General features: G+C 44.3%; 1 protein-coding gene across 1 annotated transcript in view; it reads left to right on the forward strand.

Annotated features, from left to right (window-relative positions):
- LOC104989965 (chromosome unknown open reading frame, human C20orf85) overlaps nt 1-12,183 on the forward strand; it is a 15,935-nt gene extending 3,752 nt beyond the window's left edge. Inside the window, exons 2-4 of the mRNA XM_010841826.1 lie at nt 3,845-3,926; nt 5,332-5,433; nt 11,782-12,183. Of these exons, the coding sequence (XP_010840128.1) occupies nt 3,845-3,926; nt 5,332-5,433; nt 11,782-11,943 (346 nt within the window). The 3' untranslated portion in view covers nt 11,944-12,183. The remainder of the gene's footprint in view (nt 1-3,844; nt 3,927-5,331; nt 5,434-11,781) is intronic.
- The last annotated feature ends 407 nt before the right edge of the window (nt 12,184-12,590 follow it).

Below are 12,590 nucleotides of genomic sequence, written 5' to 3' on the forward strand. Positions count from 1 at the left end.
TCTCTTCATTCTTTCTGGAGTTATTTCTCCACTCTTCTCCAGTAGCATATTGGGCACCTACTGACCTGGGGAGTTCATCTTTCAGTGTCCTATCTTTTTGCCTTTTCATACTGTTCATGGTATTCTCAAGAATACTGAAGTGGTTTGCCGTTCCCTCTCCAGTGGACCATATTTTGTCAGAACTCTCCACCATGACCCACCCATCTTGGATATCTCTATATGGCATGGCTCATAGTTTTATTGAGTTAGACAAGGCTGTGGTCCATGTGATCAGTTTGGTTAGTTTCCTGTGATTGTGGTTTTCATTCTGTCTTCCCTCTGAGGGATAAGGGTAAGAGGCTTATGGAAGTTTCCTGTTGGGAGAGACTGACTGTAGGGAAAACTGGGTCTTGTTCTGATGGGCAGGTCCATGCTCATCCAAAAAAGATGTCCTTTTCATCACAGGGGATTGAAATGCAAAAATAGGAAATTAAGAGATACCTGGAGTAACAGGCAAATTTGGCCTTGGAGTTCAAAATGAAGCAGGGCAAAGGCTAACAGAGTTTTTGCTAAGAGAATGCACTGGTCATAGCAACACCCTCTTACAACAACATAAGAGAAAACTCTACACATGGACATCACCAGATGGTCAATACCAAAATCAGATAGATTATATTCTTTGCAGCCAAAGGAGAAGCTCTATACAGTCAGCAAAAACAAGACCCGGAGCTGACTGTGGCTCAGATCATGAACTCCTTATTGCCAAATTCCGGCTAAAATTGAAGAAAGTAGGGAAAACCATTAGACCATTCAGGTATGAAAAGAAAGTGAAAGTGAAGTCTCTTAGTCGTGTCTGACTCTTTGTGACCCCATGGACACCAGGCTCCTCCATCCATAGGATTTTCTAGGCAAGAGTACTGGATTGGGTTGCCATTTCCTTCTCCAGGGAATCTTCCTGACCCAGGATTGAACCCAGGTCTCCTGCATTGTAGACAGATACTTTACCATGATCTAAATCAAATCCCTTACAATTATACAGTAGAAGTGACAAATAGCTTCAAGGGGTTGTATCTGATAGACCAAGTACCTGAAGAACTGTAGACAGAGGTTCGTGACATTGTACAGGAGGCAGTAATCAACACCATCTCCAAGAAAAAGAAATGCAGAAAGACAAAATGGTTATCTGAGGAGGCCTTACAAACAGCTGAGAAAAGAAAAGAAGTGAAAGGCAAAGGAGAAAAGGAAAGATAAACCCGTTTGAATGCAGAGTTCCAAAGAACAGCAGGAGAGATAAGAAAGCCTTCCTCAGTGATTGATGCAAAGAAATAAAGAAAAACAATAGAATGTGAAAGACTAGAGATCTCTTGAAGAAAATTAGAGATACCAAGAGAACATTTCACGCAAAGACGGGCACAATAAAGGACAGAAATGGTATGGACCTAACAGAAGCAGAAGATATAAAGAAGAGGTATCAAGAACACACAGAAGAACTATACAAAAAGATCTTCATAACCCAGATAACCATGATGGTGTGATCACTCACCTAGAGCCAGACATCCTGGAATGCAAAGTCAAGTGGGCCTTAGGAAGCATCACTACAAACAAAGCTAGTGGAGAGGACAGAATTTCAGTTGAGCTATTTCAAATCCTGAAAGATGATGCTGTGAAAGTGCTGCACTCAATATGCCAGCAAATTTGGAAAACTCAGCAGTGGCCACAGGACTGGAAAAGGTCAGTTTTCATTTCAATCCCAAAGAAAGGCAGTGCCAAAGAATGTTCAAACTACTGAACAATTGCACTCATCTCATATGTTAGCAAAGTAACGCTCAAAATTCTCCAAGCCAGGCTTCAACAGTTACATGAACTGTGAACTTTCAGATTTTCAAGCTGGTTTTAGAAAAGGCAGAGGAGCCAGAGATCAAATTGCCAACATCCGTTGGATCATTGAAAAAGCGAGAGAGTTCCTGAAAAACATCTATTTCTGTTTTATTGACTATACCAAAGCCTTTGACTGGGTGGATCACAACAAACTGTGGAAAATTCTGAAAGAGATACCAGAATTTCTGGGAATACCAGACCACCTGACCTGCTTCCTGAGAAATCTGTATGCAGGTCAAGAAGCAACAATTAGAACTCAACATGGAACAACAGACTGGTTCCAAATAGGAAAAGGAGTACGTCAAGGCTGTATATTGTCACCCTGCTTATTTAACTTATATGCAGAGTACATCATGCGAAATGCTGGGCTGGATGAAGCACAAGCTGGAATCAAGATCACTGGAAGAAATATCAATAACCTCAGATATACAGATGATACCACCCTTATGGAGGAAAGCGAAGAAGAACTAAAGAGCTTTCATCACTTTCTTGATGAAAGTGAAAGAGGAGAGTGAAAAAGTTGGCTTAAAACTCAACATTCAGAAAACTAAGATCATGACATCCAGTCCCATCACTTCATGGCAAATAGATGGAGAAACAATGGAAACAGTGAGATCAGACTTTATTTTTCTGGGCTCCAAAATCATTGCAGATGGTGACTGCAGCCGTGAAATTAAAAGACGCTTGCTCGTTGGAAGAAAAGCTATGGCCAACCTAGACAGCATATTGAATCACAGAGACATAATTTTTCCAACAAAGGTCCATCTAGTCAAAGCTATGGTTTTTCCAGTAGTCATGTATGATTGTGAGAGTTGGACCATAGAGAAAGCTGAGCACTGAAGAAATGATGCTTTTGAACTGTGGTGTTGGAGAAGACTCTTGAGAGTTCCCTTGGACTGCAAGGAGATCAAACCAGTCAATCCTAAAGTAAATCAGTCCTGAATATTCCTTGGAAGGACTGATGCTGAAGCTGAAACTCCAATACTTTGGCTACTGATGTGAAGAACTGACTCATTGGGAAAGACCCTGATGCTGGGAAAGATTGAAGGTGGGAGAAGAAGGGGACGACAGAGGATGAGATGGTTGGATGGCATCACTAACTCAATGGACATGAGTTTGAGCAAACTCCAGGTGTTGGTGATGGACAGGGAAGCCTGGCATGATGCAATCCATGAGGTCGCAAAGAATCGGACATGACTGAGTGGTTTAACTGATTTAGGTGCTCAGCCCCTCCCCCCCGGGGAAATAGCTTGGGCCTCAGAAACTGTTGAGACATTAAAGGGGGCTTGGGGTGCAGACACTGGTTCCAAAAGAGGAAAGGAAACTTGAAAATCCAAATGAATAAATGTTTAATCAGTTTTTTGGTAAAAGACACACCTGCACTTCAACTGAAACTCACCTCAGCTCGTGGGTAGTTATGTATAAATTATATCACGTGTGCAGCAAAAGCAGGGCCAGGATTAGGGTGGAACAAACGAGGGGCCTGGGGTGCAGTGTTTAAGGAGGGCTCCCTGTCACGGTCATGCAGGTTCTGGCTCTGCCCTTGCAAGAACTGGGAATGGGTGCCTCCTTAAATTTTGCACCCTAGTACCTCACTCTGCCCTGGTCCTTGCTCTGGAAACAAAGGAACTTTACTTATACCTCCATCAGGATTTAACACTCCCCCATTACTGCAGGTCCAAGGGCCCCTAAAATAAGGGATCCAGTATCGAGATGACCCCTAGGGCAGAGGCAGCCCTAGTCTTGTCTGGTCCTTGATGTACTATCCAACCAGCATCTCTGGTTCTAAGACACGTGTCTCCCTTTCATGAATGACAATCCCCCAGTGACAGGGCCTCCCACTCTCTCCCTGTTTGGGAATCATCACTCAGTTCAGGTGCATCAATGAAGGTCAAATTCTCCCCAGGGCACCTTTTAGGGTTTGCTATGTCAACCCTTTTCAAATGTTGTACATCACTTAAGAACTCTTCCCCCCGCCTCCCCCCAGGAAATATCGCCTGAAGGCTGAAAACGAAGCACGGCAAAACTGGGCCCAGAATTGGGGATTTTTATCAACACCCTTCGAGGAGGTAAATGTAAAGTTGATGACCCTGGAGGTTATAGACCCAATCATTTCCAAGAATAAGTGGTTATGAAGTGTTTAATTCAAAGGAATAAATTTATAGAGCATGTTGAAGATGGCTGACACCTGAAAGTTCCTTTGATTTAAAAATTTATTGAGTTTTACTACATGCCAGGCACATTCTAGGTGCTTCATCCAAACCAGCTTGTTGAATCCATAAGACAAGCCCTGTGCAGAGAAGGATGCTATTTGAGGCCCATTTTACAAATGAGGAATTTGAGCTCTAAAAAGTACAAAGTTACACAGCTAAGAAAGGCACCAAAGGAAGATGCTGGTCTGGTTGATTCCAGGGCTACTCAGCCTTGGACTTGCCATCTCTAAAATGGGGTGATAGTCCTCACTGCCTCATTGGGTGACTTTGAGGTTCAGAGGGAAAGAAAGGAGAGGCCAAGTGAATATCTGCAAGATTATTAGGAAAATAACTCTTGGTATTTCCTACACCAGAAATGAGGGAAGGGACCAGAGATAATAAATAGGGAGTATTGGGGACATCAGCAGAGACCTCTAACCCCAGCCAGAGGCACCAAGATCAGCCTTGCTGAGGGCTCACAGGCAAGACAGACTCAGCTGCATTTTCTGATTGTTCAAGAGAGTCTGGAAATTCAGATGCTTTAATGAAAATGTCTGAGTCTAGAATAGTGGCTCCATTTATAAAACACCATATAAAGACCCACATATACGTGGGCTTGTGTGGACTTCACCAGCATGGTGGCCAGCGGTTTGCAACCTTCCATGAGATCCCTAGGACACAACATGAGGAAACCACGTTTCTCTAGAGGTGAGGCAGAATCACTCAAGGGCCGCATAATTCAAAACGTACTTGATTCTAGACCATATAAACCCCCTTTGTAATTCACCCTGTCCCACTGGCTCTGAAATTATGCCATTCTTAATGAGCTTTCTTAATACTTGGAGAGTTACACAATTTGAAATTTTATGCATAAAATGAGTCCTTATTAATATGATATGCATAAAGGAATCTGTATTAATAGTCTTCATGTGTAATTAAATCAGGATTTTGAAGAGCTCAAAATTGCTTTAAAAATTAAAAGTTGGGGGGTTGGAGGCTATCCTCCTAGTTTAGAGGCTGGTCCTGAACCTTGCTGGCAGGTTTTTAGTTTGAGTCCATAAGCTGTAACATGTTCTCACATCATGGGCAGGGCAGTAAATGGGCAGTCTGGGAGAGCCTGGGCCTGAGTTGGGCTGCCGGCAGGTCCCCACTCTGCCCCTTTCTAACACTGACCTGAGTTCCGCCTTTGTCACCTGAGAAGAGTCTTGTTCTGGGGGGACTGCGAAAGGAAGCTCCCGAAGGCTCAACCAGTGGGGCCCTGCCTCTGGGGATTGTGTTTCAGCTGATCAAGTGTGAAGAAGAACCAGCCACCCCAAAGCCCAAAATCGAGCTTCCTGAGCGGTTCCGCATCCAGCCGGTGACCCCAGTGGAGAAATACATCAAGGTTCGCAAAATCTTTTTAAGTACTTGTTTTCCTAAGTAAGAAATCTCCACCCCACCAGAAACGGTGTTGCTTCAGGTGGGCCAAGCCTTGGGCACAGGTAAGGACACAGCAGTGCCCAGGCCACAGGGACATGGGTTTCCAGTCCTTCCTAGGCCCACACATGGGAGACACAGCAGGTTATTGGTCCTTATATGTGCAGGACCTTAGAGTCCAGAGGAAGGAACTGGGATCTGAGCCTGATTTGCAGAGGGAAGCAGGGCTGCGGAATATTGAGAATTGCCTTCTTAAAATGTCACTCTTGTTGCTGAGTGAGTGACTGGGTCATCCAGAGGGGAGAAGACATAGATAGTATTCCTACCAAAGACCAGTCAGATGTGGATGTGGGGTAGATGCCTCTATAGAAGTTGCTGAGCTCTGTATATCCCTGGTCTTCTCTCATGGGGAAAGTGAAAGTGTTAGTGGCTTAATCATGTCTGACTCTTTGCGACCCCATAAACTGTAGCCCACCAAGCTCCTCTGTCCATAACATTCTCCAGTCAAGAATACTGGAGTCGGTACCCATTTCCTCCTTCAGGGGATCTTTCCAACCCAGGGATCGAACACAGGTCTCCTGCCTTGCAGGCAGATTCTTTATGGTCTGAGCCACCAGGAAAGCCCTTCTCATGCCTTCTCTGTCATTTTAATCCTGGGTTCTGCTCTCCATCCACCTATGGAGCAGGCACTTCCGTGTCCCGATGTGGGGAGGGGGGATGAAAACTCAGGATGAAGGAGGCCAGGGATGGGTGAGTTCGATTCTGGATTTTCTTTCTCTGACACCCTCAGGGTCAGATGGGATGGCCAGCTTGTTTGAGTTAGGTGCTCAGTGGGTACGACCTATTAGCTGAATGAATGAAAGAATGCATTCCACTGAGATATTGAGAGGGTTCCTCTGCTGATTATACAGCAAGAGAGACTTGCTGACTTTTCTAGAAATGCAGCAAAATATAAATCATAAATTAAAATATCCATATACATACACTGACCCATGGTTAGCATTTGGGGGAGTTCTTCCAGATGCCTTCTACGCCTCATGTACCACCAATAAATGCTGGCTCATATTCTTTTATTATTGCCCTTTAGTTGCTCCCCATACTGAGTGCTTTACATGATTATCTTATTTCCACAACATCCCTGGAGAATGGATATAACTGCCATCAAACCCATTTTGCAGTTGAGGAAACCGAAGCTGACAAAGACTGAACAACTTTTCCAAGGTCAAGTGTATCTGATTTCAGAGCCCTGCTCTTAAGTGCTATCCTCAGCTACTCCTTCAACACACACACACACAAACTCATACATGCATATATACATATTTAAAAATAAAATTCCACAGACCGCTTTGTAATCTTTTTTCATTCAACAATATAGCCTATTTATCTTTCCATGCAGTCACCCATAGCATTCTGAATCATTAATATATTAATGACTGCATTTTTCTTAATTGTACGAATTGACCATAATTTATATAACTCTTGCCTTAACCCTGGACGGGCTTCCCTGGTGGCTCAGCTGGTAACGAATGCAATGCAGGAGACCCGGTTTCAATCCCTGGGTCAGGAAGATCCCCTGGAGAAGGGAATGGCTATCCACTCCAGTAATCTTGCCTGGGAAATCCCATTGACAGAGGAGCCTGGTGGCTCTAGTTCAAGGGGTCACAAAGAGCCAGACACAACTGAGCAGCTAATATACACAATTTATACCATATTTTACACATTTTATACATCGTTTTTCTCTTAGCAGTTTATCTTCCAAGTCATCCCATCTCAGAACACACAGCTGCCTCCATCTTTTACATTGCTGTATAGTTTTCCGTGGTGTGGAGGGGCTGTGACTGAATGGGTCTTCAGGGGATGGACATGTGGGCTGTCCAGGCGCCTGCTGTGACACGCAGGGCTGCAGTCAGCCTCCCACAATAATCTTGGTGCGTGCACATGCAGGTATTTGGATGTCTTAGGATAAATGCTGAGAGGTGGATTGTCAGGTCAAAACATGTTTGTGTTTTCCTTTTTCATAGATGGCGGTAATGTTGCCCTTCACAGATTTTCCCTCTAGACCTTTGTTGACGGTGGTGTCTTCATCTCTTTGCCAGTCTGATGGGTGAAGTGTGAGCTCCCGGGGTGGATTCTGACTGCATTTCTCTTACAAGCTGGACTTGAAAGCTAGTCTGTGTGCCTGACAGCCAGTCTGGACCAGCATTGTGGAGAACTTGCTGGCTGGAGGAAACTGGCCCCGCCAGCATCTGTTCATGACCCTCCCTGCATGGGGCCTCTCAGGAGATTAATGTTAATAGTTCATCAAGAACATATGTTAAGGGGCTTCTGCCACCAGTGGCAGCTGGCCCACCAGGACTGTCCCCTCTCGCCACCGCCTCATTCAAAGATCCTTTGAGCTAAGCGTGAACTCATAACCCCAAGCATATTAAACCTCTTCATCTCAGTTCTTCTGCTTGAACGAATATTCCTCACTGCTGTCTTGGTTCAAATCCCCCCATAAGAGCAGAACAGAAGGTTATTTCAAATAGAAAGGCAAACCCTGCATAAGCATTCACCCACATTTTCCAAAAATTTTTCAAATTTCAAGGAATTGACAAATGAAATTGTGTTTTTTCATTTCAGATAGAATCCCATTTCCTTTTTGGTTTTTAATTAAAATCAATTTCTTTCACTCCTGTGGTATCTATGGTTTGGTGTGTGTGTGTGTGTTTACACACGTATCATAAAGCCTTCTAATCAAATCTGGAAGGTCTATAACTGCCAGGATACCATCTGACAATATTGCCATATATTTTATAAAGGGCACTATAAACTGTGGCTCCCCTGGTGCCTCAGTGGTAGTGAACCTGCCTGCCAATGCAGGAGACACAGGAGATACAGGTTTGATCCCTGGGTCAGGAATCTCCCCTGGCGAAGGAAATGGCAACCCACTCGAGTATTCTTGCCTGGAGAATCCCACGGACAGAGGAGCCTGGCGGGTTACAGTCCATGGGGTCTCAAAGAGTCAGACACGACTTAGCAACTGAACAACTATGAACTATAATAGTCTATATATCTGCACCTTGCTTTTGTTTCTCTTTTTTGCTCTTTTACCAAATGAAAGTTATTTTACTGGAGGTCATGAATTAAATATGTTAAACGTTATGAGATAAAAAGACGTGTTTGATGATTGATCATTATTTTCAGGGAACATGTGATCTCTGAGTCCAGCGGGTTGGTGCGTACTTACATTCAGTGAAACTTACTTAGGGACACTGGCTCTCCTTTCTGTCTTTTCTGACTTTTTTCTTCACTTTATTGACCTATAATTGACATACATTACTGAGTAAGTATAAAATACACAGCATCAGAAGTTGACTTACGTACATCATGAAATGATTATCACGCTAGGATTAGTGAAGATCCATCAGTCACTTCAGTCATGTCCGACTCTGTGTGACCCCATAGACGGCAGCCCACCAGGCTCCCCCTGTCCCTGGGATTCTCCAGGCAAGAACACCGGAGTGGGTTGCCATTTCCTTCACCAATGCATGACAGTGAAAAGTGAAAGTGAAGTCGTTCAGTCGTGTCCAACTCTTAGCGACCCCATGGACTGCAGCCTACCAGGCTTCTCCATCCATGGGATTTTCCAGGCAAAAGTACTGGAGTGGGGTGCGACTTAGCATATCATCTCATACAGATACAAAATTTAAGAACTAGAGAAACATTCCTCCTTGTGATGAGAATTCTTAGGATTTATTCTCTTAATCGTAACTGTTTTTGTATATAACATAGAGCAGCATTCATTATATTTATCATGTTGTACATTACATCCCTGGTATTTTTTATCTTATAACTCGAAGCTTGTACCTTTTGACCACCTTCATCCTATCCCCCTCCTCTCCAGCCTTTCCTCTGGTAACCTCAAAACTGATCTCTTTTCCTATGAGTTTGTTTTAGAAGTATAATTGACCTACAATGCTGTTGGTTTCTGTTATACAGCATAGTGACTCAGTGTTTCTAAACATTTCAAAATGATCACAAGTCTAGTTATGATCTGTCACCATACAAAGATATTACATAATTACTGACTATATTCCCCACACTACGTTTCATACCGTGACTCATTTATTTTGTAGCTGGAAGTCTGTACCTCCTAATCTCCACCTATTTCTCTCCTCCTGCACCTCCCCTCTGGCGACTACCTGTGTGCTCTCTGTTTCTGTGACTCTGTTTCTGTTGTTCATTTGTTTTTTAAGAATCCATATGTAAGTGAAATCATGCAGTATTTGTCTTTCTCTGTCTGACTTATTTCACTGCTAAGAATTCTTCTAGGCCCACCTATGTTGTCACCAGTGGGAAGATTTCGTTAGTTTTATTGCTGAGTAATATCCCGTTGTGTGTACAGACCACATCTTTATTCATTCACCTATTGATGGGCATTTAGATTGCTTCCTTATCTTGGCTATTGCAAATAATGGTTCAGTTAACATTTATTGTCATTTAGTCGTTGTCATGTCCAACTCTTTGTGACCACATGAACTGCAGCACACCAGGCTCCTCTGTCCTCCACTATATCCCACAGTTTACTCAAACTCATGTCCATTGAGTTGGTGATGCCATCCAACCATCTCATCCTCTGTCATCCCCTTCTCCTCCTGCCCTCAATCTTTCCTAGCATCAGGGTCTTTTCCAGTGAATCGGCTCTTCGCATCAGGTGGCCAAAGGATTGGAGCTTCAGCTTCAGCATCAGTCCTTCCAATGAATATTCAGGGTTGATTTCCTTTAGGATTGACTGGTTTGACCTCCTTGCAGCCCAAGGGACTCTCAAGAGTCTTCTCTAACACCACAGTTCAAAAGCATCAACACTTTGGCACTCAGCTTTCTTTAACATGTTCAATTAACATAGAGTTGCATATATCTTTTTGAATTACTGCTTTCATTTACTTTAGATAAATATCCAGGAGTGGAATTGTTAGATCCTACAATAGTTCTATTTTTACTTTTCTAACAAACTGTTTTCCACAGTGACTGCACCAGTTTACATCCCACCAACAATGGCACCCCACTCCAGTACTTTTGCCTGGAAAATCCTATGGACGGAGAAGCCTGGTAGGCTGCAGTCCATGGGGTCGCTAAGAGTCGGACACGACTGAGCGACTTCACTTTCACTTTTCACTTTCATGCATTGAAGAAGGAAATGGCAACCCACTCCAGTGTTCTTGCCTGGAGAATCCCAGGGACGGCAGAGCCTGGTGGGCTGCTGTCTATGGGGTCACACAGAGTCGGACATGACTGAAATGACTTAGCAGCAGCAGCAGCAACAGTGCATGAGGGTTCCCTTTCCTCCACATCATTGCCAACACATTACTTGTTGTCTTTTTGATGATGGCCACTCTGACAGGTGTGATGTTTGGTGACACTGAACATTTTCGTGTGACTATTAACTGCCTGTATATCTTCCTTGGGAAAATGTCTACTAGGGTGCTCTGCCTACCTTTCAATCAAGTTGTTTGTTTCTGTGATGCTGAGTTATACGAGTTCTTTGTACATTTTGGATATTAACCCTTAATCGGATACGTTTGCAAATATCTTCCCCCATTCAATAGGCGGCCTTTTTTGTCCTATTGATTGTTTCCATTTAGTTTGATGTAGTACCCACTTGTTTACGTTTGCCTTAGGAGACATATCCAAAAAATTATTGCTAAGACCAACATCAGAAAGTGTGCTGCCAATGTTTTCTTCTGGAAGTTTTATTATTTCAGATCTTAGCTTTAAGTCTTTAATCCATTTGAGTTCATTTCTGTGCATGATGTGAGAAGTAGACCAGTTTGCTTCTTACCCATGTTGTTGTTTCGTTGCCAAGTCATGTCCGACTCTTGTGACCCCATGGACTGTAGCCCGCCTGGCTCCTCTGTCCGTGGGATTATCCAGGCAAGAATACTGAACTGTGGGTTGCCACTTCCTCCTCCAGGGGATCTTCCCCACCCAAGGATCAAACCTGGGTATCCCATGTCTTCTCCACTGCAGGCAGATTCTTTACACATTGAGCCATTGGGTAGCTGTCCAGTTTTCCCAACACCATGTTTCCCAGAGGATGTCTTTTCCCCATTATATATCCTGCCTCCTTTCAGGTGGATTAAGGCCCCATAGAAGTGCAAGTTCATTTCTGGGCTCTCTGTTCTATTCCATTGACCCATGTGTCTGTTGGTGGTCTATACCAGGGTTCTTTCTGTCTTCTCCACACCAGGTCTCACACGCCGATCCTGATGCGTCTGGAGACACACCTCCTGTGGCTGTGGCCCAAGGCAACTCATCCTCTGTCCTTCTATTGCAGGTGCTTCCCTCCCCCCCAGTCCCGAAGACCACACAGGGCTTCATCGGCTGGCGGTCCGGGGTGCCAGGCCTGAACAAGTGTCTGGAGCACGACTATGAGATCAGAAGCTGCAAAGGGGCATATGCCAAGGAGCTAAACTGGCCGAAACAAGGCATACACTGAGTCCAGATGGAGACCCCAGCCCCTGGGGCAAGGAAGGGCAGACCGTCAGCCCCAGTGCCCGTGCCCAGGAAAGGACAAGCTCCAGACCTCCCCCTGAGGTCAGAGTTCCCCCCAACACGTGTTCATGGGATGCTGTTGCAAAGAACACAAAACAGTCCTTAGACATTTTCATCAGTTCTTCCCTTCTGGAACATTCTTGTAATGCATTCATTCTTGGCTAATGCAATGAATAAGGCAAAATAGACTCCCTGAATGTTTTTTCATACCTTGAGAAATTTCAGGGATAGCTTTAAAAGACACAATGTGATCTCATTTTTAAATATTTGTCTAAATCCTTATTGTCGTCTTCCATCCCCTTTCTCACCATCCTTGTTAAGATGAGGTGGTTGGCCAGGTGTTTCTGTACCTCAGCACCCCTGGGCCTGCTTTTCAGGAGGAATAACGTGCTCTGAGGACCCCTCCCCAGTCATTCCCCAGGATATCGGCAATATGTCAACAGCTTTAAAGCAGAAACAAGCACAAAATTAGCAGTGAGCACAGATTTCCAGGAAGGATGGGTTTCCCAGTGCTCCCTAGAAACCCCATCCTGACCTGGTCCGCCCCCCACCCAACCACCCTCCCACCCACTACAGCAAAGACAGCAGCTG

Source organism: Bison bison, unplaced genomic scaffold, assembly GCF_000754665.1.
Source record: "Bison bison bison isolate TAMUID 2011002044 unplaced genomic scaffold, Bison_UMD1.0 scf7180017864167, whole genome shotgun sequence".
Lineage (NCBI taxonomy): Eukaryota > Metazoa > Chordata > Mammalia > Artiodactyla > Bovidae > Bison > Bison bison.